General features: G+C 45.4%; 1 protein-coding gene across 1 annotated transcript in view; it reads right to left on the reverse strand.

Moving 5' to 3' along the window:
• The window catches only part of ITGB5 (integrin subunit beta 5), a 110,775-nt gene that overhangs the window by 63,821 nt on the left and 22,581 nt on the right, over window positions 1-24,373 (reverse strand). The window contains exons 4-5 of the mRNA XM_061194270.1: window positions 15,961-16,210; window positions 4,762-4,930 (exon numbers count right to left, since the gene is read on the reverse strand). Coding sequence (XP_061050253.1) covers window positions 4,762-4,930; window positions 15,961-16,210 — 419 coding nt within the window. The remainder of the gene's footprint in view (window positions 1-4,761; window positions 4,931-15,960; window positions 16,211-24,373) is intronic.

Consider the following 24,373-nt stretch of genomic DNA (forward strand, 5'->3'; position numbering starts at 1 on the left):
TGAACACAGGACTTACGGGGGCATCCCCTTGGGGGGGGCATGAAGGCGTTAGGGGCCGCTGCCTTCCTTGAGGAAAGAAAGGCAGTTTTCTACATTGCTCAACTCATGCGTGGAAAAATGACAAGTCTCAGGTCTAAAAGAAATCAGGCAACAAGTCGGAAGAAGCCAAATCAACTCTGGGGGAGGTTGGGCAGAGTGAAAACCTCTCACAGCAGAGCCTGCCTCCAGGAATGGGGAATTCTCCACCCCTGCTGGTGTCTGCAGCAGCCCCTGCCTGGCCTGGAGCTCAAGCCTGAACCAGGAGAGACAAAAAGCAAAATCAAGGGCTCTGGGCAAAGGGGCACAAGGCTGTGACAAGTCCTTTGTGAAAAGGAGCACTGACCAGCACAGCTGGAGGGCATCCTGGACCTCCTCCCCTCCAGCCCAACCTCCCTGCAGCCTCCAGATGAGCACTCAGGCCACCACGGAGCCGGTTAGTAGCAGAAGAGGCACAGCTTGAATCGGGACAACAGGACTCTAAGTCCTCTCTGCTCTGCACGGCACTGTCGCTACTTCCCAAAGCACCTGGCACAGCGTAATAGACAGGGCTTGGGCTTTAGAATCAACTGGATCTGGTTCAAATCCTGGCTCCACCCCTTTCCAACAGTAAGTAGAGTGAACCCTGTGACACTCAGTTTCCTCACCTGTAAACTGGGGACAAGCACCACCAATACACTGAAGGACTGTTGTGAGAATCAGAGATAGTGTATACAAAAGAGCTGGAGCACGGATGACAGTAGAGCAAGGGCAGCCATCATTTTGTCTCCAGAGGCCCACAGAGTCTGTATTCCTGCAGAAAGTCTTGTTGCAGGAAGCTGTTCCTCCGGCCTCTCTGGGGATGTGGTCTCCATTTTAGATTAGGATGCTCTCGCCAGCCAAGGAATAAAGGACCCAAGCCACGCCAAGACGTTTGACTCAGCATGCAAACTTACTTTGTTTGCTTTGAGACTTACTTATCCACCTATTTCTGAGAGGACACACAATGCTTTAAAAACTTAATAAATAACGCAAAATTAGATAATCAAGACTAAAACAGAAAGGATAAGAAGGATAAATGTTAGGGGGCTAGAAGATGAGGCCAAAAGGGAAACAGGCTGGGTTGCAGGGATCTGATTTTTCTGTCTGACGGGAGAAAGCAGCCCGTAGAATCCGTGTGGCCAGGACGTACCCAGCCAGGCTTAACTTTGCAGGGAACTTCTTTAACCTGAGAGCCATGGAGAGCAGCAAAGCCATGACTGACAACTCAGAGCTCCTGGACCACCCCGCCGCCCTCCGTCTTCCCAGGGCACCAGACCTCCCTGTATTGGGAGAACAGGAAAGCAGCCATGGTTCCAGTCTGAACCACTCATCACACTTCCACCTATTCAGAATAAACAACTTAGAGTTAACTTCTAGAAATGTCCCAGGAGAGCAATAAAAGCGGTAATGGGAGTAACTATTATTCAGACCAAGAAAAAGTATAAACAAGTTTAATAATAGGTTTCGAGGTAAAGATAAGAAATTATGGGTCGCGGCATTACCTCATCCCAACCCAGGCCGGTACAGCATTGGGAAAAATGCCTGCATTGGTGACAGAGGTGTTCCTTAGCTGTGGATACTCTTCGATGGCCTCTCCTAACAATGTGACCTGCTGGGGGGAAAGATGGCAACTCAAAACTTCCACTCGTGGAAGCAGTTCTACTTCCTAAATCGAATCCTAAGTAGAAACAGACTGTTTCCTTCTTTTTGCAAAGAGCAGCTTTCCAAGAAATGTAAAGTTGGCCTTGGGGGTGGGACTTAAGACCAGTCATGTGAGCATTCCATACCCCTACGTCCCTAAAGTTGGTAACTAACAGTCTATCCCAGGGAAACCAGAGTGAGACTGAAATCAGAACAAAGAGCCTCCTGTGGGCCATGAAGCAGGCCTGTTATCAGCTCTGTCTCCAGGGCATGGGGTCAAAGGAAGCCAAGCGTGCACTGCTGCCGGGGCTGCCCAGCCAGCTCCAGCCTGCATGAGACGCCTCTCCAACTGCAGAGATTACAGGCCTGCTGGCTCTGTCACATTCAGTTTTCAGGATTAAGAGGAAGGGCCTTTAATCTGGGCAAATCAGGAGAAGGCAGAAAATTCAGTCAACAAAGTAAGGCGTGCTTAGGGCTTTTAAAAAAACTTTAAAAATCTAATTACAATTGAAATCTAATTAACATTAAAAATCTAAATATCATTGAAACAAATGATATCTGGGATTTACTTCAAACAATGGGGAATAAAATGGTTAGGAAGGCAAATGAAACAAGATTGGCTACAAATTGGTAACTGTCCAAGATGGACCATGGGTACATGGGATTTTATTTCACTATTCTCTCTACTTTTATATGTTTGAAATGTTCCATTACAAATTTTAAAAATCACACGTTATTTATTGTGAAAATTTAAGTAAATATAAAATAACACAAAGAAGAAAATAAAAACCACACCTAATCCCATCACCAGAGACAACTGCTGTTAACACTTTGGTCTATTTATTTCCAATCTTTTCCATATTTTTCTTTCTTTTGTTTGCAAAATAGGGTCATACATCTATGGTGTTTTATCACTTGCTTTCCTTTCCTCTCTTAATTTATCTTAAGTATTATTCAAGCGCTCAAATATTCTTTTAGGGTATGACTGTTATAGCCTTTCATCAATAGACAGGCCATAATCTATTTCCAATATTTAGCGACTATAAATAAGGCTGTGGTCAACCAGGAAGATGACGTTATAAATAGGTGATTTCAAGTGAGAAAGAAATTGCTTGATAGGTACCCAAACACAGACTGACAGCACAAAGGAAAAGAAATGGTGAGGAGAAAAGCTGGGATCTCATCGACTGCATAATTCCAAGCAATTAGTAACTTTCCAGGGACGCCCCATGACAAAGGCCAAGGTGGGGAATAAGAGAAAAATGCCAAAAGATATAAAACTGAAACACACACTAAAATGCCTCTCAGCCAACAATAATTCATAACCAGGTACGGGCACTGAGTTTAAGAAATCTGCTAGCATCTGCTTTGAAGCACTCGAGTCTTGAAATACTGAGTTTTCAAAGGGAAGGATATTTTCATGGGTCTGGGATGGCACAGGAAGGTTCCGTGGGCGAAAGAGCGAATCAAATGGCTTCTCATGGACCACCATGCCTCAAGCATTCCATCATGCCATTCTGATTCATCTAATTAAACAGAATTAACATAACTGGACAGTGCGTAGGCTTGTCACTGGGTTCTTCCCCTCAAGCCTTAAAGACAATTTCCTCCCCCGGAAAGAAAACCCACAATATTCCCAAGATGGGGAGATAAGAGGGATCCCGTGTTTTCCCTGCACTATTTGTTCCTGCCAAGAGTGGATTTGGCAGGATGTCCCTGAATATAACACTCCATACAATCAATAGTCTGAATGCCAGTCAAAAACATAATTTTTCTTTCTGAAGTAAATCCATAAACTGTCTATTCTGTGATGCACTTGAAAGATTCAGAGCTGAACACATTCTAGCTGTGTCCCATCTGGCTTTCTTGGGCTGCTACAAAGTATCAGGGGCCTCTGAATCAAACCATTCTGCTCTAGCCAGAGGCCGGGCAGGGGCCACTCTGCAGCCATCCTGGGTAGGGGGCCTCTGTGAGACCGTCCTCTCTGGGGTGGCCCCAAGGACACAGGGACGGGCAGAACGCCAGTGGGACCAAGAAGAGGACTGAGGAAGCTGTGCTTTCTTCATATCTTTCTTTCCCCTTATCCCTTCTGTCTACCATTTTAGTTTTTTATTTCAGAAAGGACAACCGTGGCTCTCTTATCATTCTGTCGAGGACCAAGAGGAGGAAAAGTGAATCTGTGACACACTAAACACAGGCTCTCTGAGGCAGACATGCGGCCTCTCCAAACTGAGCTCTAACCTCCTTACCCAGCGCTCCCCCAGACATGAGCATCCCAACCACCGCCCTGTTGCTGAGTTCACCAAAATGGTCAAAAAAGCATTACGAATTATGCATAGTCTATGATGACCACTATGGAAAAAAATGTTAAAGTATGTGCTAGAATAGCAAATTCAAGAGTGATATTTATTTTTATCTTTTGTTATTGTTATTGGGCTGTTTTGACATAGAAAATTATGTTAAGAATAAGTTATTACCAACATCCCATTTACATATTTCGCTGAGATTGGAACGTCTCAAAGCATGAGTTCACTTCCGACCTAAGTCTGTGGCCTCCCTCTGGATTCACGTATCACAGAGAAACACGAGAAAAACAAACAAACAGAAACAAAACCAAAGATGACAAGCGATTCTCTTTTTAGCTGGATTCCCCAACAGAGCACTCTTTAATGTTTACCAAAATTGGGCCATAAAATTCTACAAGATTCTATGCATATGGCTTGACCTTTTCTTCCCCCTGCTCCCTGCCCCAAAAAGAAGCAAAAGAGCCAAATATAGAAAAACAGAACAGCTGTCTGCTGGCAAAGACAACATCCCATTGTACACAGCCACACCCTGACACAGACACACACCAGCCCTAAGCCATCCCTGCACTCCAGCTGGTTTGACTTCTGTAGATTTTCCCAAGGGCCCCCGGAGCTCACCCTCTGATGCAAGAGCGGACAGGAGCCACAGGCTGCAGTGGCGCAAAATCTGCAGGCAGTGCCAACGCCCATCACCCACACCGACACCTCTTTTTTCGTTGACCTCCCACGCGGGGACGGAGCCAGAAGGGAAGGTTACCTTGCAGACAGCCGCCTGGAGCACTGCGTCAAAGCCGCCCTCGGGGGCGTCACGGTTCCGGGACACCCTCTGCTTCCGAACTTCCTCGTTGAAACTGTCCACTCTGTCTGTGAGAGGCAGCAGATGGCGGAACCCAAAGGAGGGGACACAGTTTGGGAACAGCTTGTAACTAGAGAGAAAGAGGAGAAGAGTCACTTTTCCTTCATTGTCCCCAAATCTTAAACAACCAAGTACTCTGTGCATTTACGGAGTGCCTCGAACGGCACCAACGGATACTCACTCCGCGCCTACCACGCACCCCTGGGACAGGCACAGTGGGGGAGCACAGAGAAACAACAGTCCCTACTCTCCAAACACAAGCCCTAAACTGCAGGCGAGACAGCACATACCAGGTTGTAAGTGAATGAAATGGACAAATGGGTCGTAGGAAGTAGAGGTGGGCTACTGCAGTCAGAGGAAGATGTCACGGAGGCGCCCTGACGCGGGCCTTGGAAGATGCAAGCGCCTGGCGGACAGGCACCGCAGCCTGGGCAGCACCGAGGGGAAGGAAGGCTCTTACAGGCTGAGGAAGGCGGGCAATGTCGAGTGAGGGCAGCGTGAGCAGAGTGACTCTACGACACCAGCTTCTTGCATCAGCTCTGCTGCTGCCACGTGACAAAGGATCACATAACCCCTTCGTGTCAACCCACTCACAGACCACCAGGACGTGCTGGCAACCGAGCAGACACTAAATGCAACAGGAATGAAAACGTTACGTTTCTTCGTTCATTTATAAATATTGGAATGATAAAGCATCAGCTCTCCTAGATGCAAAGAGAAATCACTTAGAAGCAAACCATCTTCGAATGGAAAATTCTACCTGGAAATCTGGAAAGAGGGAAGTATTGCACCTCAATAGGAGGTTAATGCCATGTCTTTCTCCTGAATATTGGGTGTTCTCATCTTCAGTTTGCAGTAGAGATGGCCCCATTCCTGGAGGAAGTTAGAGCCCAATCACATCTGCAGGAGTTTCACTTGGATATATAAACCAATGAAATAGGAAGAGGGGCCTTACGTTGTTTCCAAAAAGGTTCACTGGGTAAAAGGGGAGAGGGAAGAGCAAATGCAAGGGCCCTGTGGCAGAAGGGAGCACAGAGAGCCCAAGGGCAGAGGGAGGCCAGTTAGACTGCAGGGCAGGGAATAAGGGCAAAGATGGGCTATGAGGAGGCGGGGGAGGCAAGCTGGACCAGACTGTGCAGGTCTGTGGCCATGTTAAGGAAGCCTCTCTTTCAGAACTAAGATAGAAAACAAACACCAACAGAGAGGCATGAGGGGAAGGCTTCGTTACCTACCCAATTCAAGCCGTGTGCGTGGGAAGGGAAACAGGCTTAGCAACTCCTAGGAGTTCCTGCCTAACTGTCATCAAGAAGGGTGGCTGGGGCAGGTCTGAGAGGCTCCCCTCCTCCCCGAGAGGCAACCTTGGGCTTTCTAAGAGGCTCTCTCATCCCCTCTAAGGGCCTACGGTACCTGCTCCATCAGTCACTCACAGCAAGCCGCCTCTGCAGGGTCAACCCCACTGCCACGATGGTCACGGTGCCTCCAGACAGGGAGAGCTTCGAGAAGCTGTCCCCACTTGCCGTTCCTTTGTTTCACTCCCTCCTCCTTCCCCCAAAATCTTCACCGCCCCTTGTGTTTGCACAGGTCAGGCTCTTATGTAACCCATGCCTCTGGGCCACCCAAACTTTCTATTCCCATCTCAGTTCCCCATAAAGACAAAGGTCATGGAAATTGCATTCCCAGCTGGAAGCAGGAAGTGAGCTGAGGTCCCATCATAGTGATCTGACAAACAGATGGGCCCAGGAGGAATGAAATGTACACAGACTCTCACTCCCCTCCCTCGCCCTCTGAGCAACTTCACCCTTCTGTGCTGTGCTGGTCCATGGCTGCGGACTTCAGGTGTTTACTGTCTCAGTTGATGGGGTCGGTTGAGGAAGGGAGGAGAGGAACAAAAACTATGACTGCTGTTCAGTGAGAAAACCAGAAAAAGCTGTGAAAAGCTCAGCTAAATTAGTTCAGCATTTTTTACCTCTTCCCTTCCTGCAAAGGGGAGTAAGTAGATATATTTTTACTGTGGAGAATTACTATTAATAATCAGGAACTAGAAAATGTGTTTGCCAGAGAGAAGACTTCATTGCAGAGAATTTATTATAACCAAACCAGAATCACCTCTTAGTGAGAGGAAAACAGCTTTGTCACACAGGCTCTGTTGAATGTCTCCGTAGTCTCTGGAAGACAATGTCAACTGTGACTAATTTAACCCCTGGAAGAGCTGTCTGAGCGACTTGAAGATCTGGGTGTTTGAGGGTCTCATGCCAGGAAGCCCTCCCACCCCCAACTGTGTCTGTGCCATAGGACCCCAGTTTAGGGCCTACTAAATCTTTACTAGATTAAGAATTATGAACCAGGAAGATGAATAAAATATATATGCTTAAAGAGCCTGGGGGAGCATGTGTGTATAAAAAGTGAATCCCATTTGCAGATGCTAGATGTAGGTAAATCCAAAAAACAATCTAATGCTTCAGGACAATATTGTGGACCATGGAGCTGACAGGGAAAGACCTCCCCTCTTCCTCTAAACAAAGAGAACTGCTGGGTAAAAATCTTATCTTTAAAAATGTTAATATGTAGCCAAGACTGGAAGCTTAGCAGGGAAATCCCAGGTGCCAAGAACGGAGAGAAAAGCATTGAACAAATGAACTGACTTAAACTAGGTGGGAAGTGAGCAGGGATCTCCGTGGCAAAGGGGTCCCCCACCCCCCCACCCTAGCGTGTTGGGGCCTGACAAAGGTCTGGGGCTTAGGGCCAGGTTCTAACAGGGACAGATGATGGACCTCAGGCCAGCGCAGGGCTGAGCACTGAACAGGGCTCTCTGCATAAAGCTGAGTGTTACAAAGAGCTGCCCTGTCACTAAAATCAAACCCAGAAAAATTCCAGCCACTGGTCTGGGAGAGAAGCAAGGAAGATGCACTCTGGGCTCATGGCGAGATGAATCACCCATAAAGATTGTAACTCCAGGCCTAAACAGGTCAGAATTCATTACTTTTACAAGGAAGGAACCCCCTTGATGAGAAATAAACAGAACTAGTCCCACAGTGAAACCCAGAGGATCCTAGCATCAGGGAACAGAAAACCACCCTGCAGGGAAGTCAGTACCCCTGGGGCACATGATCCCCTAATGGAAAACAACCTCTGATGAAGAGGAGCTAATGAAAAAGTTATAGACCCCATGAGAAATAAACTACCATGAAGGAATATCAGCAAATTCAACCAACTGCAGGATCTGCAGTTCAAGAAACAGATAACAAAATTATCTAAAGTACATTAAAACAAAGATATTTAACACATTCAAGGAGAAGGAAAAAATACCAAAGACTAGAATGGGATATTATTAGGAAGAAAAAAAAAATCAGAAGGCTATGAAAAACTAGTATGAAAAACAGAAGTCTAAAAGAAAGAACCAAATAAAAAATATTGTCACTCAAATTCAAAAATGAAACTTCAGTGTATGGATTTAAAAAAATTGAAGAACAAGGTACTGCCACAAAAACCAAAATATAGATCAAAGGAACAGGATAGAAAGCCCAGAAATAAACCCATGCACCTATGGTCAATTAATCTATGACAAAGGAGACAAGACTATATAATGGAGGAAAGATAGTCTCTTCAATAAATGGTGCTGGGAAAACTGGACAGCTGTAGGTAAAAAAATGAAATTAGAACATTCTTGGGACTTCCCCGGTGGCGCAGTGGTTAAGAACCCACCTGCCAATGCAGGGGACACAGGTTTGAGCCCTGGTCCGGGAAGATCCCACATGCCGCAGAGCAACTAAGCCTGTGCGCCACAACTACTGAGCCTGCGCTCTAGAGCCCGCGAGCCACAACTACTGAAGCCCACGTGCCTAGAGCCCGTGCTCCGCAACAAGAGAAGCCACCACGATGAGAAGCCTGTGCACCGCAACAAAGAGTAGCCTCTGCGCACCACAACTAGAGAAAGCCCGCACGCAGCAACAAAGACCCAACACAGCCAAAAATAAATAAATAGACTTATTTTTTTAAAAAAAGAACATTCTTTAACACCATACACAAAAATAAACTCAAAATGGATTAAAGACCTAAATGTAAGACCAGATACTATAAAACTCTTAGAGGAAAACATAGGCACAACACTCTGACATAAATTGCAGCAATATCTTTCTCAAGCCATCTCCTAGAGTAAGGGAAATAAAAATAAACAAATGGGACCTAATTAAACTCAAAAGCTTTTGCACAGCAAAGGAAACCATAAACAAGACGAAAAGACAACCTGCAGAATGGGAGAAAGTATTTGCAAACGGTGCGACTGACAAAGGATTAGTCTCCAAAATTTACTAACAGCTCATGTGGCTCAATATCAAAAAAAACAAACAACCCAATAAAAAAATGGGCAGAAGACCTAAATAGACATTTCTCAAAGAAGACATACAGATGGCCAAGAGGCACATGAAAAGATGCTCAACATAACTAATTACTAGACAAATGCAAATCAAAACTACAATGAGATATCACCTCACACCCGTCAGAATGGCCATCATCAAAAAAAATCTACAAACAATAAATGCTGGAGAGGGTGTGGAGAAAACGGAACCCTCCTACACTGTTGGTGGGAATGTAAATTGGTACAGCCACTATGGAGAACAGTAAGGAGACTCCCTATAAAACTAAAAATAGAGCTACCATATGATCCAGCAATCCCACTCCTGGGCATATATCTGGAGAAAAACATGATTCGACAGGATGCATGCACCCCAATGTTCATTGCAGCGCTGTTTACAATAGCCAAGATGTGGAAGCAACCTAAATGTCCATAGACAGATGAAAAGATGTGGGAATTCCCTGGCAATCAGTGATTAGGACTCTGCACTTCCACTTCAGGGTGCACAGGTTCAATCCCTGGTTGGGGAACTAAGATCCCACAAGCTGCATGGCGTGGCCAAAAAAGAAAAAGATGTGGTACATATTATACAATGGAATGTTACTCAGCCATTAAAAAGAATGAAATAATGCCACTGCAGCAACATGGATGGACCTGGATATTATCATCCTAAGTGAAATAAGTCAGACAAAGACAAATATCATATGATGTCGCTTATGTGCGGAATCTAGAAAAAAAATGATACAAATGAACTTATTTACAAAACAGAAACAGACTCACAGACTTAGAGAACTGAGCTTATGGTTACCAGGGGAGAAGGGTGGGGGCGGGGGGAGGGGTGGGGATAGATTGGGAGTTTGGGATTGACATGTACACAGTGCTATATTTAAAATAGATAACCAGCAAGGACCTACTGTATAACACAGGGAATTCTGCTAAATATTCTGTAAAAACCTAAATGGGAGAAGAATTTGAAAAAGAATAAGTACAAGTATATGCATAATGGAATCACTTTGCTGTACACCTAAACCTAACACAACATTGTTAATTGACTATACTCCAATATAAAATAAAATTTATTTTTAAAAATTGAAGAACAAAATGATAAACTGGAAGAAATTTTCTATTATGAAGCTAAGGGAAAGAAAGAGGTAGAAATTATGGGAGAAATATTTAGAAGCATGAAGTTTAGAATGAGAGGCTCCAACACTCACCTAGTAATGTTAGAAAGAAAATGGAGAGAATTGGAGACAGGAGTCAGATGATGTCTGAAAATTTTCAAGAATAAAGCTATATTCTCAGATTAAACAAGCAGAACAGGTTCTGAACAATGCAAATAAAAGTGATAAATCCAACCTAGCCACATTGGAATGCATATCATTATAGGCCATGAAAAGCACAGGGAAATATTAAAAGCCACCAGAGAGAAGGAAAACCATTAGATAGAAGACTTTTCGTCAGCCACAGGACATGCCAGAAGACAATGAAATAATACCTTCAAGGGGGTGAAGGAGTACCATGACCTCTTGGAAGAAATACAAAGGGTAAGAAAAAATATAAATGATGAAGGATGAAATGTATTATCTCACCTGCAAAGATTTTTACATATGTATTTCTATTTTGTGTGTGTGTGGTGAGAACCCTTAAGATGTACTCTCTTAACAACTTTCAAGTATACAATTGTATATTTCAAGTATAGTATTGTTGCCTATCACCACCATGCTGTACATTAGAGCTCCAGAATGTATTCATCTTATAACTGTAAGTTTGTACCCTTTGACCAACATTTCCCCCTTCCCCTGCCAATCACCACTCTACTGTCTGTTTCTATGAGCTTGGCCTTTTTAGATGCCACATGTAAATGAGACATGGCATGTATATCGGCAACAGCCTAATACCTCTAACAAAAGAAAAAGTGTTCAGAACCAGAAATAACAGGCCGGATTAATCCATCAAATCCTGTACCAGTGAATATCATGTGACTCTTCCCAGGAACACTATTTCTATTACTCAGAATAGCAATTAAACAGTTCTTTAATCTGATGATTAAATTACTTTTTTTTCTCTTCTTATGGCAGCCCTGGTACTACTTACTTCAGTTCTGGCATTTCTGGTTCATTCTAAGATGGGAGGGGATAAGTCTAGGATTTTAATCCTTTGGCCGAAACATTTGGAGCAGGAGGAGGGCCAAACCTCAAAAAAGCCCCATGAAAAATTGGTTCTCTTCTGAGATGTCCTGCACAGGTGGTTAAATCACTCCTCCTGACTCCCCCATCTCCCCAGAACTTCCCGGGGCTACTGCTGCTGCTTCCACACCACCACAGGAGAAAAAAACCTAACAGAAGGTACCACTGAGCGAGAACGCTGTGATTTTCTCTCCACATGAGCTGAAGGAAAAGAACACACAAGGATCACAGACAGCAACTACGGAGCCAAGCATGGAACTCAAACTGAGACAGGAAGACAACAGTACAGCCATTTTGGAAAAGGACCAAGGGAACGACCTTGAGAAAGCAGGCTTGACAGGCCAGAAAAACAGCACCTATAAGCTTGGGCTTCTGAGACAACAACCAGAGACTCACAGGAGTAAAAGATTAGCTCTATCCTCTCTGTTCCACTGACGTCTATACGTGGTTTCCAAAGGACAAAAGCGGAACTATAAATCCGCCACCTAGCAGAATTGCCGAACTCCCAGTTCCCTGAAAGATATAGATAAAAGCTTGACACACATTGCTAAGGTGTTTTAGCAGGAAGCAGGCCCCCAGATGAAAACTGCTGACTGCGGGCACATAGACCCCAGACTGCGTGAAACCTGAAGGTTGATCATGCTCCAAACTTCACCTCCATGCCAACCAATCCAAGAACTGAGCACAAGCTGCTCAGGTACCCTGTGGCCTCCTTCCTCACACTGCCTTTAAAACCCCTTCCCAGAAAGTCCTCGGGGAACTGACACTCTTTTCCACCTTCTCCCTTGTGCACAAGCTATCCTTTCAATAAAAAGCTTTGCTTGCCTAAGAGTCTTGTGGGAGCAATATTCGTTTCTATGGTATTGCTGTCCAAGAATCTGGAGAGGGCCCGATAACAGAACCAGTGAAGCAGCCCAGCTGGGAGACAAGAGGGAGTGGTAGGGACTGTGGCAGCCAAACAACATGTGGGACAAGGCGGGCTTTACTAGACCTCCTGGTTTTTTGAGAAAACCTGAAATCCTGGCTATTCTTTGTTAAATCTTTTATTTTTAACTGTTGGTAACTAATTCACAGTGCCGTTAAAACTTAGGAAAGCAAACAAAGCACATGTACAGGCTGAATCAGGAACAGAAACAGCCTGATTACATCCCCCCGGCTTGCTCTGTTCTCCTCCAGGAACAGTGGGGAATCTCCGAGGATACCCAGGCAACCACACATAGTCCACTGCCTGGACGCGGGAGATACATCTCAGCCTGCTCACTGAGCCATGCAGTGACTCCCCTTTTGTGCTGCCCAGCTTAGGGAAGAGAGATCTGTATAACTCAGACCTGATGTTTCCTTCCAAACCCCCATTCTTTCACCGGATTTCCTGTCTCCCAAGCAGCTTGTCAGTGTGCCTTGTACTCACTGTCAAAACTTCTACTGTCTGCAGTTGGTTCTGCCTTCTAGGGCTTGGAGAAGTAGCTCTGAATAAGGAGAGTGTAATAACCTTGAATATTCAATGCTGAGGGCCCCGAGCCAGTCCTTCATCCTCTGCCAGCCTCCAATCTAGCATCTGACAGTTCGCCGATGGTCCCCAGAAGAATCAAAGTAGAGACACGCCCTGTCTGTCAGGAGACAGGACCCAACCAGAGGGCAGAGGTGGAAAGTAGCAGACAGAATCACTATTCCGGATGAACTGAAAAAATTCTGGGTTAAGATGCTGTTGCTCCTGGTAAGTAGCAGAACTCCAACAAAAAGACATGTGGCACTGGGATGCAGCTGAAAACGGCCTTGGGGACAGGAGCAAAGTGACAATAATGCCAGGAGCTACCTGTGGCCAGGAGGAATCTAAACCCAGCAAGTGAGGACACCTAGTGCCTCTCTGTGGCTAAGGAACTTAGAATCTCATTTGTATCTAAAATTTTTTCTTATCTTATTGTTTTTTCCACTGTTGTGTCACTGCAATCCCGGGGAAGATCTAAGTTAGCTTCTAGGAGTGTGTACAGAAGGATCAGGAAGGATTCAGAACATACAATACCAGCATAAATACCACCTCACCCCCACCCCCCAGTCCAACCCAGAGCTGGGAACTGTTGAGGCTGCCAAAGGGGAGACAAGAAGTTAGACAGGCTCAGGGGCTTAAGAGCAGCCCTCTTCCCCTCAGGGGCAGCCAAGGAGACAAAGAATAGAAAATGACATCACAAGATGCCCGAATCCCTGAGTCACCACTTGAAGAAGAGCCGCCACAGAAAGCAGCTCCCATCAGATTTTGTACAAGCAAGAAATAAACTTTCATTCTGTTGAGCCACTGAGATCTGGGGATTGCTTGTTACTGCAGCATAGCCTAACATTACCCTTAGGCAAGTGCCTAGAAGGGTGGGTGGTTTTGGAATGGGTATTATTACTCAAACTCGAGGAAAGCATCTGGGTGGCAGTGTGATTTGGATGGGGAAAAAATAAGCATCATATTAATGGAAACAGCCTTTGGAAGTAGTTCATCCTGATTCATATTCCAAGTCTACCCCTTACTATTTGTGTAATCTTTCTAAGCCTCGGTTTCCTCATCTTTAAAATACAGCTCACCGGGACCTCCCTGGTGGCTCAGTGGCTAACAATCCGCCTGCCAGTGCAGGGGACACGGGTTCGATCCCTGGCCCGGGAAGATCCCACATGCTGAGGAGCAATTAAGCCCGTGCACCACAACTACTGAGCCTGTGCTCTAGAGCCCATGAGCCACAACTACTGAGCCTGCGTGCCTAGAGCCTGTGCTCCGCAACAAGAGAAGCCACCGCAATGAGAAGCCCACACACCTCAACGCAGACCCCACTCGCTGCAACTAGAGATCCTGCGCGCAGCAACGAAGACCCAACGCAGCCAAAAATAAATTAATTAAAAAATAATAATAATAAAATAAATAAATAAAATAAAATACAGCTCACTTCTAGAGACCTCAAAAGATTGCTACGAGATTTAAATGGGATAATCCATATAAGGTATGAAGTGCAGTGGGTGCCTGACACTTAGTAAGAACGTAAGTCTTAGCTATTCCTCATCTAGCGATGCTTTGGGGCCTCACATGCCAAAGCCTAACCAAAGCTGAACATGGAAATGAGTCAAGAAAAAGTTGAAGGTTATCACTCGTTGTCACACTGCATAATCTTGCCATTTAAAAGAACACTTGAAAGCCCAGAAAGGAAACAAACCACCTTCACAAAGGTTGTATTGGGGAGTTGGAGGAAGTGACCCTCCACCTCCAATACACAAATGCACTACGGCAGGGACCTATTCACCATCCCCTTTCCTCTTCCACTGCGCACAGCTAACCTAGTTCCCAGCCTCCCCGCTAGAACCCAGCTCTGTAGAGCAGAATGTAGGAGCAAAGGCCACTCTATCCTGGTCCATAGGATCCTCCTATGAGCAACCCTCCAGGCATGATGACCTTACAAGCCACATGTGAACCAATGGAGCCTGGGACCCCGAGTCACTGCTTAGAGGACAGGTGTCCACTGATCAGGAGACCCATCTGCACTTAGGTTAGCAGAAAATAAACTTCCTTCAAGTTTGAGTCATTACATACTTTTGGATTTGCTCACTGCAGTAGTTAGAAACTCTTGTTCTCTAATAATTTCTCGAAAATTTTCTTTTTTAAATTTTTCTTTTAATTTTTAAAATTTATTTATTTTATTTTACTTATTTTTGGCTGCATTGGGTTTTTGTTGCTGTGCGCGGGCTTTCTCTAGTTGCCGCGAGTAGGGGGCTACTCTTCGTTGTGGTGCGCAGGCTTCTCATTGCAGTGGCTTCTCTTGTTGCAGAGCACGGGCTCTAGGCATGCGGGCTTCAGTAGTTGTGGCACGCAGGCTCTAGAGTACAGGTTCAGTAGTTGTGGCACGAGGGCTCAGTAGTCGTGGCTCGCGGGCTCTAGAGCGCAGGCTCAGTAGTTGTGGCGCAAGGGCTTAGTTGCTCCACGGCATGTGGGATCTTCTCGGACCAGGGCTCGAACCCGTGTCCCCTGCATTGGCAGGTGGACTCTTAACCACTGTGCCACCAGGGAAGCCCTGTCGAATATTTTCTAATTCAAGCACTTACATTGGGAAAAAAAAAAAATCACACCTATAAAGGGCAGGGTTTTCATTTTGTTTTGTCAAGGTAAGTTATAGTTATGTATACAAACAATAGGAACCGACTTTGATTCACTTATTCCAAACATCTCAGTCACTCTAAACAAGGAGATAGTTTAAGTTGTTCTGCCTGCTCCCTCCCTGATCACCGGGGTCCACCACTTCCTGAGAACACTCTCTAAAATCTATTAATGTAGAAAACAGTGCTGTGTCTGGCAGGTAGGAAAACAAATGAGCTATCATCGTTGTATCTTTATGCAACCTTGTAACAATTTATTTCTTCGCAGGCAGAGGGAGGACAGAGCTGGATATCCTTCATCAAATTTAACACCTTAGCCAGGTTCCCCACCCCGCACCCCCGCACCCAGATATGACCTCCCTAGGCCTTTCTTTAGGCTCAGTCTTCCCGCTGATCCGTTCCCCCATCCTTGAATACCCAACAGAAGGGCAGCTGGTCACTCACCCAATGCACGGGTTGGTCTGGTACCTTGGCGCTGTGTAGGAGAAAGGAGAGATGTTCTTGTCTACAAAAGACCCGAACCCCAAGCGGAAGTTGCTGGTGAGCTTCCTCATCTCCTCAGCAAGCTTGGTGCCCAGGCTCCGAATGTTGTCCAAGTCATCCTTCATGGACAGAGAGAGGTCCATCAGGTAGTACAGGTCCACTGGATAATCCTCCACCTGTCGAACCTGCAGCTGGAAGGTAGCCTTGTCACCTGTGCCAACCGAGAGACCGTGCGTGTTAGAGGTCATTCAATTCGCTGGGGCTGAAGGGACGGGTTTTGCTTTCAAAGCTGGTCCACCTCTGACTTTTCTTTAGTGATTGTGTGCCTCTCAGAAGACATCTTTTTCACTCTGGAAACAGAGTGACCGAAGGGAATATGGGTGCTGAGGATGCAGCTCTAGGTTCTCCTTTCACACACAGGCCTCAGCATTTTTTAAGGAAAACTCTTTAAGAACCAATCTCCTTAGTAGTGTTCTGTTTTCTCAGCAAAAAGGACCCTTAGGTAATTGGCGGACAGTGAACCAGACAATTCCACAGACACAGATTGGGTGAAAGTAGCCCACCAACCACATACCAACTTAGAGAAAGGACTGGCCAAGATGGGAATGTGGCCAGGAGACTGTAAAGGTGTATGTGAAACAGAAAACAGGAAACAAGTTAACAAAAGAAGGGTACAGACATGAGTAAGAACTGAGGTGGGGAAGAGAGATGTACAAGGCAAGGGAGACTGGGAAAACAAAGATGGTTACTTAAAATACCCCCAGAGGGCAAAAATGTTTATGCTTATGCCGGGCCACCTATTTCTATCTCCCTAGCCATTTATCAAACAATCGTATTTAGCTCTCCAGCATATCTGACATCACAGACACAAATAATTATTATCATAAATTATATGTATAAATATAGGAAGACATGTTCCAAATTTTAGCACCATCGAAAAGAAAAAGAAGAAAAAGAAAAGAAACACTACTAGATTTGCCTACAGCTACAAGAAAGAGAAAATAACTTTTGGTTCTATAATAAGCAGTCAACAGCCAAACGGAAAAGAAATTGATTCAGAGGAAAAGAAGAAAAAAAAGGCAGTGTCTGGCAGGCGTGGCCTCTGCAAGCTAGCCCCACGTGGTGTGCGGAAAGGCCCAAACCAAGTCAGCGCAGTAACTGGAGGACGCGTGCCAGGATGATGATCCTTCATCATTCATAATCTCTAAAAAACACACTGTTCAGAAACAACTTCAAGTAGTGAATTTTACCAGGTGATCCTATCTGCCCTCAGGCTTGTTAGCCTCTCAGAGGCACCAAGAGATGTCCTTGAACTCTTCGGATAGAACTGTCCACACACATTTGAAATCTGGACGTCCTTTGTGTGTTCAGAGGTGCAATGGCGAAGGTGGCCTCGCTCCCGCACGAGGGCCCACACCTCATCTGCCCGCAGTCACGTCTCAGAGGAATCAATCTTTCACCTCAAGCTGACAACCAGCGAGCTGAAGGCTTCTTGAACTTGCAGGATAGGGAACCCAGTGCTCTGTGCTCCCCGCACCTCCTCCCACCCCAGACGAGGCATACTTCATTAACAAGATCTTAGTCCAAATTCCAGCTCTGCCCCTCAACTAGCGGTGCAACCCGAGCCTCCATTTCCTTAACTGTAAACTGGCAATAACAACAGCACTACAGCATTAAGGCTATGAAGCACTCATGTGGGAAGGAGTGTTCTGTAAGCAGTGAAGGCCTGCCCAAATGAAGTATGCTTCCCCTGACTTGTCCTTGCATGCGCTGCTCTAGCTTGATGATGGATGTAGTTTGGGTTGCCTGTTGGTACGAGCCTATTTTTAAAAGCCATTGGAGTCTGACTCAAACAGAGGAATGTTCGAGATTTCTTCCAGAATGAATTCCAGACTGCTACAATATTTGTCTCTGGTTCCCATGTCCCTGCACAGGGCCCCTCCCATCCCTGGATGCCACATCACAGTGGGGGAGGGGCAGGAGGGCCTGCGATCATGTCCCCTCTGTCCAATCCCATGACTTCTTTACAAGGTCTCCTGTATTTTGTTACCTGTGCCCTTCCCCAAAGTTCCCAGGTATACCTTCTTTAATCCAGAATCCACTTCCACCTTTTGGGGGATTATGAGCAATTACAGATGAACACTTTAGGACCAGGAAACAGGGAACTAGCTTGGATTCAAGGAGGCTGGGAGGCACCCATGGGAGAGAAGTGGACACTAGCCTTGGAAAGCAAGAGCTGGGTTGGAATCCAGACCTTGTCACCAAGGGCTCAAGACCTCAGGCTCCTTTAAACTTGCTGCTCAGTTTCTGGATCAGTAAAATGGGGAGGATGCTAATTATCGTGAGTATTGAGGAGACAGCATATATAAACACCATACAAATGCTTCTACACAAGAAAAACTTCGGCCTCAGTTCCCCTGAAAGTCAATTATTAAAGCAGTTTCCTGTGGGGCTAAAAAGAGAGACAGAACGTTCTGCCAAAAACTTGAGTGTGAATGGCTAACGGCCTTGGGTATTATATTTAACTCCAAATTTTCCAGACATGAAGGCAAAGAGGGAAACAAGATGTGATACATAGGTCTCTTTGTATACTAAGAGGTTATCTATTCTGAAGTAAGAAATCTCTTGTCATTAAATTCTAAGAGAAATTGATCACTAAAACACACACACACCTCCCCATAGGGAGGCTGCAAATGGTTAAAAAAAAAAAAAAATTTCTCTCCCAGTTTTCCAAGAAGGGAGGGGTATAAGAAAAGGGGTAATATCATTAATGTTCAGAATGAGGGTTTATGGCTACCTTATCTATGCTGGATTTTAAATGCTACAAACTCCTCAATGGGCCTTGGCAATAATGGAATGTTCTGTCAGTGTAATAGGGAAGAAAGAACCTTATTATTCTACTACAAGTTAATCACTAAAGGGATGTTGCCTGTAAGATTAAATTATACATACTGACCCATCTCTGGGAACCCTGCCTCCCAGGTAATGAGCATTAAGCTAAAATACCTTTGTTTAGCTCACAGGAAACATCCTGACCAGGCCTACCTACATGTGATTAGCTGCAAGAAGGAAGAAATTAACACATCCCCTTCCAAGTCTGGCAGGAAGCAGGCCCTTACCCCCTCCCCTGTTAGTATTAAAGAAGCCAGAATTCTAACTCAGGGAAGATGGTTCTTTGAGACGCTAGTCTACCATCTCCTCGGTCTGCTGGCTTTCCAAATACAGTTGCTATTCCTTGCCCCAGCAACTCGTCTCTCAATTTACTCGCCTGTTGTGCGGTGAGCAGTACGAGCCTGGACTCAGTTACATCAGCAGATTTTGAAGGGACTGACATTTCTGGACCAGTTCTCAGCGTGGGTGCTAAGCATGGGAATGAAGCTACAGTGCCGCAACTCCCCCACCGAGGGAGCCCCCATGGTTAGCTGACTGAAGGTGAAGCTGCTGCTGCACGCCAGGGGCACCCTATGCCGGGAGAGGGTCTGGGGCACGTTCTCCATCTTTGGGTACACTTCTGGAACCATGCACACTCAACAATACCTCCAGCCACCCAGTTCTGCACCACCCGAGACTTTATTTTTTTTTTTTTATCATAACGACAACATTTCCTTTTTTTTGTTTTTTTAAATTTATTTTTGGCTGTGTTGGGTCTTCGTTCCTCCGTGCGGGCTTTGTCTAGTTGCGGTGAGCAGGGGCTACTCTTCATTGCAGTGCATGGGCTTCTCATTGCAGTGGTTTCTCTTGTTGCGGAGCACGGGCTCTAGGCGTGTGGGCTTCAGTAGTTGCAGCACACGGGCTCAGTAGTTGTGGCTTGCAGGCTCTAGAGCACAGGCTCAGTAGTTGTGACGCACAGGCTTAGTTGCTCGGTGGCATGTGGGATCTTCCCGGACCAGGGATCGAACCCGTGTCCCCTGCATTGGCAGGCGGATTCTCAACCACTACGCCACCAGGGAAGACCCCACCCGAGACTTTAAACCAGTCACCACCTCCTGTGAGTCCAGGAGAGCGAGAGCCGGGCTCGCCTTCACTGTGGGCACTTGATCTGTGCCAGTCTCTGGTGACACCGCCCAGCCCACGTGTCCCCCTCCTCCCTCTCCATATAAGACCCCTTTACAGGGACTTCCCTGGTGGCGCAGTGGTTAAGAATCTGCCTGCCAGTGCAGGGGACACGGGTTCGAGCCCTGGTCCAGGAAGATCCCACATGCCGCGGAGCAACTAAGCCCGTGAGCCACAACTACTGAGCCTGCACTCTAGAGCCCACGAGCCACAACTACTGAGCCCGTGAGCCACAACTACTGAGCCCACGAGCCACAACTACTGAAGCCCATGCGCCTAGAGCCCATGCTCCGCAGCAAGAGAAGCCACCACAATCAGAAGCCCGCGCACTGCAATGAAGAGTAGCCCCTGCTTGCTGCAACTAGAGAAAGCCCACGTGCAGCAACGAAGACCCAACGCAGCCAAAAATAAATAAATAAATTTATTTTAAAAAGACCCCCTTACAGGCTCGTCTCTTCCTGTGGCTGCAGCCCTCCTGTCTGGAACCATCCCCCATAACCCCCGCCTCAGGACAAGCAGCAGGATCAGAGAAATAGGATAAAGCAAACCCCAAAGAAAACCTTATCAGGGACTTCCCCGGTGGGCCAGTGGTAAAGAAACCGCCTCGCAATGCAGGGGACGCGAGTTCGATCCCTGGTTGGGGAACTAAGATCCCACATGCTGCGGGGCAATAAGCCCGTGCGCCACAACTACTGAGCTCACGGGCCTCAATTAGAGAGCCCGTGTGCCACAAACTACAGAGCCCAAGCGCCCTGGAGTCCACGTGCCACAACTAGAGAGAAGCCCACACACAACAAAGAGCCTGCGTGCTGCAACGAAAGATCCCACATGCCTCAAAGAAGATCCCACATGCCGCAACTAAGACCCAACATAGCCAAATAAATAAATATTAAAAAAAAAAGAAAAGAAGAGAAAAGCTGATCACCTCACACCTGTGAGGAGGAAGCTTCTCCTGCAAGCAGCCCCTCCCATGTCCTGCTGGGTTTTCCTGCTTCCAATGCACCCAGCCCCAGCTGTATTTCGCACAGAATTCCTGCCACTGCTGGTTTCCTAAGTGTAGATTCTCCCACCATAATCAAATATCAACCAGCATTCCCTCTGAAATGTATTTTTAAAGGTTTCTTCTATCTTCCCTTCAATAAAAAGTGAAAAGTGAGCTTTTTCCTTAGGAACATATACCAGATGACAAACATTACCGGAAAATGAAAGTAGAGAATTCTAGCAACAACTTTTGGGTTTTTTAAGATTGATTTTTGTTCAAATATTAAGACAAAGTAGTGTCTCAACAAATAAATACTCCTGCTATCCCCAATATAGTTTTTTGATTCCCTAGAATTATACTTCTGTGCTAGAAATTGAAAGAAACATTAAAATCAGCTATGTTAAAAATGGACTACAGGCTTCCCTGGTGGCGCAGTGGTTGAGAATATGCCTGCCAATGCAGGGGACACGGGTTCGAGCCCTGGTCTGGGAAGATCCCACGTGCCGTGGAGCAACTAGGCCCGTGTGCCACAACTACTGAGCCTGCGCATCTGGAGCCTGTGCTCCGCAACAAGAGAGGCCACGATAGTGAGAGGCCCGCGCACCGCGATGAAGAGTGGCCCCCACTTGCCACAACTAGAGAAAGCCCTCGCACAGAAACGAAGACCCAACACAGCCAAAAATAAATAAATTAATTTAAAAAAAAAAAAGAAAACTGTCAAAAAAAAAAAAAATGGACTACAGCTGAACAGGGAATTAGGGGCCTAGTGCACAACTTATAAGACTATCATCCAGCTCTCTGTTCACTGCAGCAGAAGGCAATCAGTACCCAGAATTAAATCCAGACCCAGAACCAAAGAACTACCTCACTGGCCGCCCTGCTGTACCAAACACCACTCCCCACCTCAGAGTTCTGACACTTGACAGATGGAACCATCAGAAGAGTTACTGGCCTTTACAGTGTCTGACCCCAAGCAATTAGGGCTTGGCACTTCTAGTTTCCTTGAAAATAATCTTATCTTAGTTCAGGCTGCTATAACAAGTACCATGGACTAAGTGGCTTACAAACAACAGAAATTTATTTCTCACAGTTATAAAGGCTGTAAGTCCAAGATCAGGCCAGCGTGGTCAGGTTCTGGTGAGAGCCCTCTTCTGGGTTTCATACTACAGACTTCTTGCCGAAGAGGGGAAGCACCCTCCAGGGTCTTGAGGGTTTTTGGGTTTTGTTTTGATAGCACTAATCCCATTCATGAGGGCTCCACCCCATGACCTCTCAAAGGCCCCCCTTCATTTCCTAATACCATCACATTGGGAGTTAGTTAGCATTTCAACATATTCAGTCTATAGCAAAGCACTATCCATCCATCATCAAGTCTTTTAAGTGAGCATTGTCAGTCTGGGTAGCAGAAGCAATACCTAAGTCAGGTACCTGCCATCTCCAATCAGAACGTGGGAGAGGGGAGAAAAGCAGCATAGATAAGGACTGGCAGGAAGCCCATATCAAAAGCAACCAATCACCTGTAGTTTAGTCAACAGTATGATACCCAGGTCAATTTCCTGGCTTTGACAACATACTCTGGTTATGTAACATGTTATCATCAGGAAAAGCTGAGAAGGGTACACAAGAACTCTCTATTATTTTTGCAACTTCTTGCAACTCTAAAATTACTTCAAAATAAAATATTAAAAAAAATTTTTAAGCTACCAATCAGAGGTCAGTTTTTAACAGGCTAAGGGACTGAGGCAAATAAAGACTTAAGTAAACCTTTTCTAACTGCTCCACCTCTAGCTTTTTACCATTTCAATATGCTTTAAAGTTTACGTCCTTTCTTAAGGATTTTATACCCTTTGTTAAGGTTTCTTTAAGATTGTTATCCTGACATACAGTTTCCAGGACTGGAAACAAAATGGAAAACATGATCTTGTGTTTATACAAAATCTTGCTTAAAGTTCGGCAGTTCCTGAAAAAGTTAAACATAGAATTACCATATGATCTAGCAATTCCACTCCTAGATATATAATCAAGATTATTGAAAACATATGTCCACACAAAAACGTGTACATAAATGTTCACTGCAGCATTAGTCATAATTGTCCCAAAGTGGAAACAGCCCAAATATCCATCAACTAAAATGTGGTGTATCTATAAATATACAATGGAACATTATTTGGCCATAAAAAGGAATGAAGTCCTGATACATGCTACAACATCAATGAATCTTAAAAATATTTTGCTTAAGTGAAAGAAGCCAGACATAAAAGACAACAAATTACATGATTTAAATGAAATGTCCAGAGTTAGCAAAACCTCAGAGATAGAAAATAGATTAGTGGATGTCAGGGGCTGAATATGGCGTGGAGGCAGAGGATAAGGAGTGACTATTAACGGGTACAGGGTTTCTTTTCGGGGTGATGAAAATATTCTGGAATTAGATAGTGGTGATGCTGTAACCACCTTGCAAGTACACTACAAACCACTGAATTGTATACTTCAAAATGGTGAATTTTACGGTATGTGAATTATATCTCAATTTAAAAAAAAAAAAGCAAAACAAAAATTTCTGCTTAAAGTAGAGGAAAAATATTCTTTCTTTTTTTTCCAGGCTTATCCTGGAACAATTAACTTTGCCTTGGTGAAGTACCTCACATATTGTGCTGAAGCTTGTCCTTGACTAGTCTGGCGTAAGGCTAGTAAAGTGCTACACTTCATTCAACAAATACCTATTATGAGGTATTGGGGAGCAGGGCAAAGGAGGAGACAGGAAAGCATTTCTAAAAATACACAATGGAAAAACCAATCGTTACATACCTGAACACCTTCCTGAGTCACGGGGGCATTACCTTGAAGTAAGTACCCGCTTGGTAAACTGAAAATGTTGTTAATTGCAACATACCATTCTCCCTTTTCCCCAAATAAATATCTGTGGTTTGCCTGTCCTTCTCTTTATAATTACTGAAATTTTCAAAATGTGAAGAGGCATCATTGGTTTCAAGTGTTTCTTTTTTTTTTTTTAATAATTTTGGGGGGGGGCGCTTTTTATTTATTTATTTATTTATTTATTTATTTTTGCTGTGTTGGGTCTTCGTTTCTGTGCGAGGGCTTTCTCTAGTTGTGGCAAGTGGGGGCCACTCTTCATTGCGGTGCGCGGGCCTCTCACTATCGCGACCTTTTTCTTGTTGCGGAGCACAGGCTCCAGACGCGCAGGCTCAGTAGTTGTGGCTCACGGGCCTAGTTGCTCCGCGGCATGTGGGATCTTCCCAGACCAGGGCTCGAACCCGTGTCCCCTGCATTGGCAGGCAGATTCTCAACCACTGCGCCACCAGGGAAGCCCTCAAGTGT

The sequence above is a fragment of the Eubalaena glacialis genome, chromosome 6 (assembly GCF_028564815.1).
Source record: "Eubalaena glacialis isolate mEubGla1 chromosome 6, mEubGla1.1.hap2.+ XY, whole genome shotgun sequence".
Lineage (NCBI taxonomy): Eukaryota > Metazoa > Chordata > Mammalia > Artiodactyla > Balaenidae > Eubalaena > Eubalaena glacialis.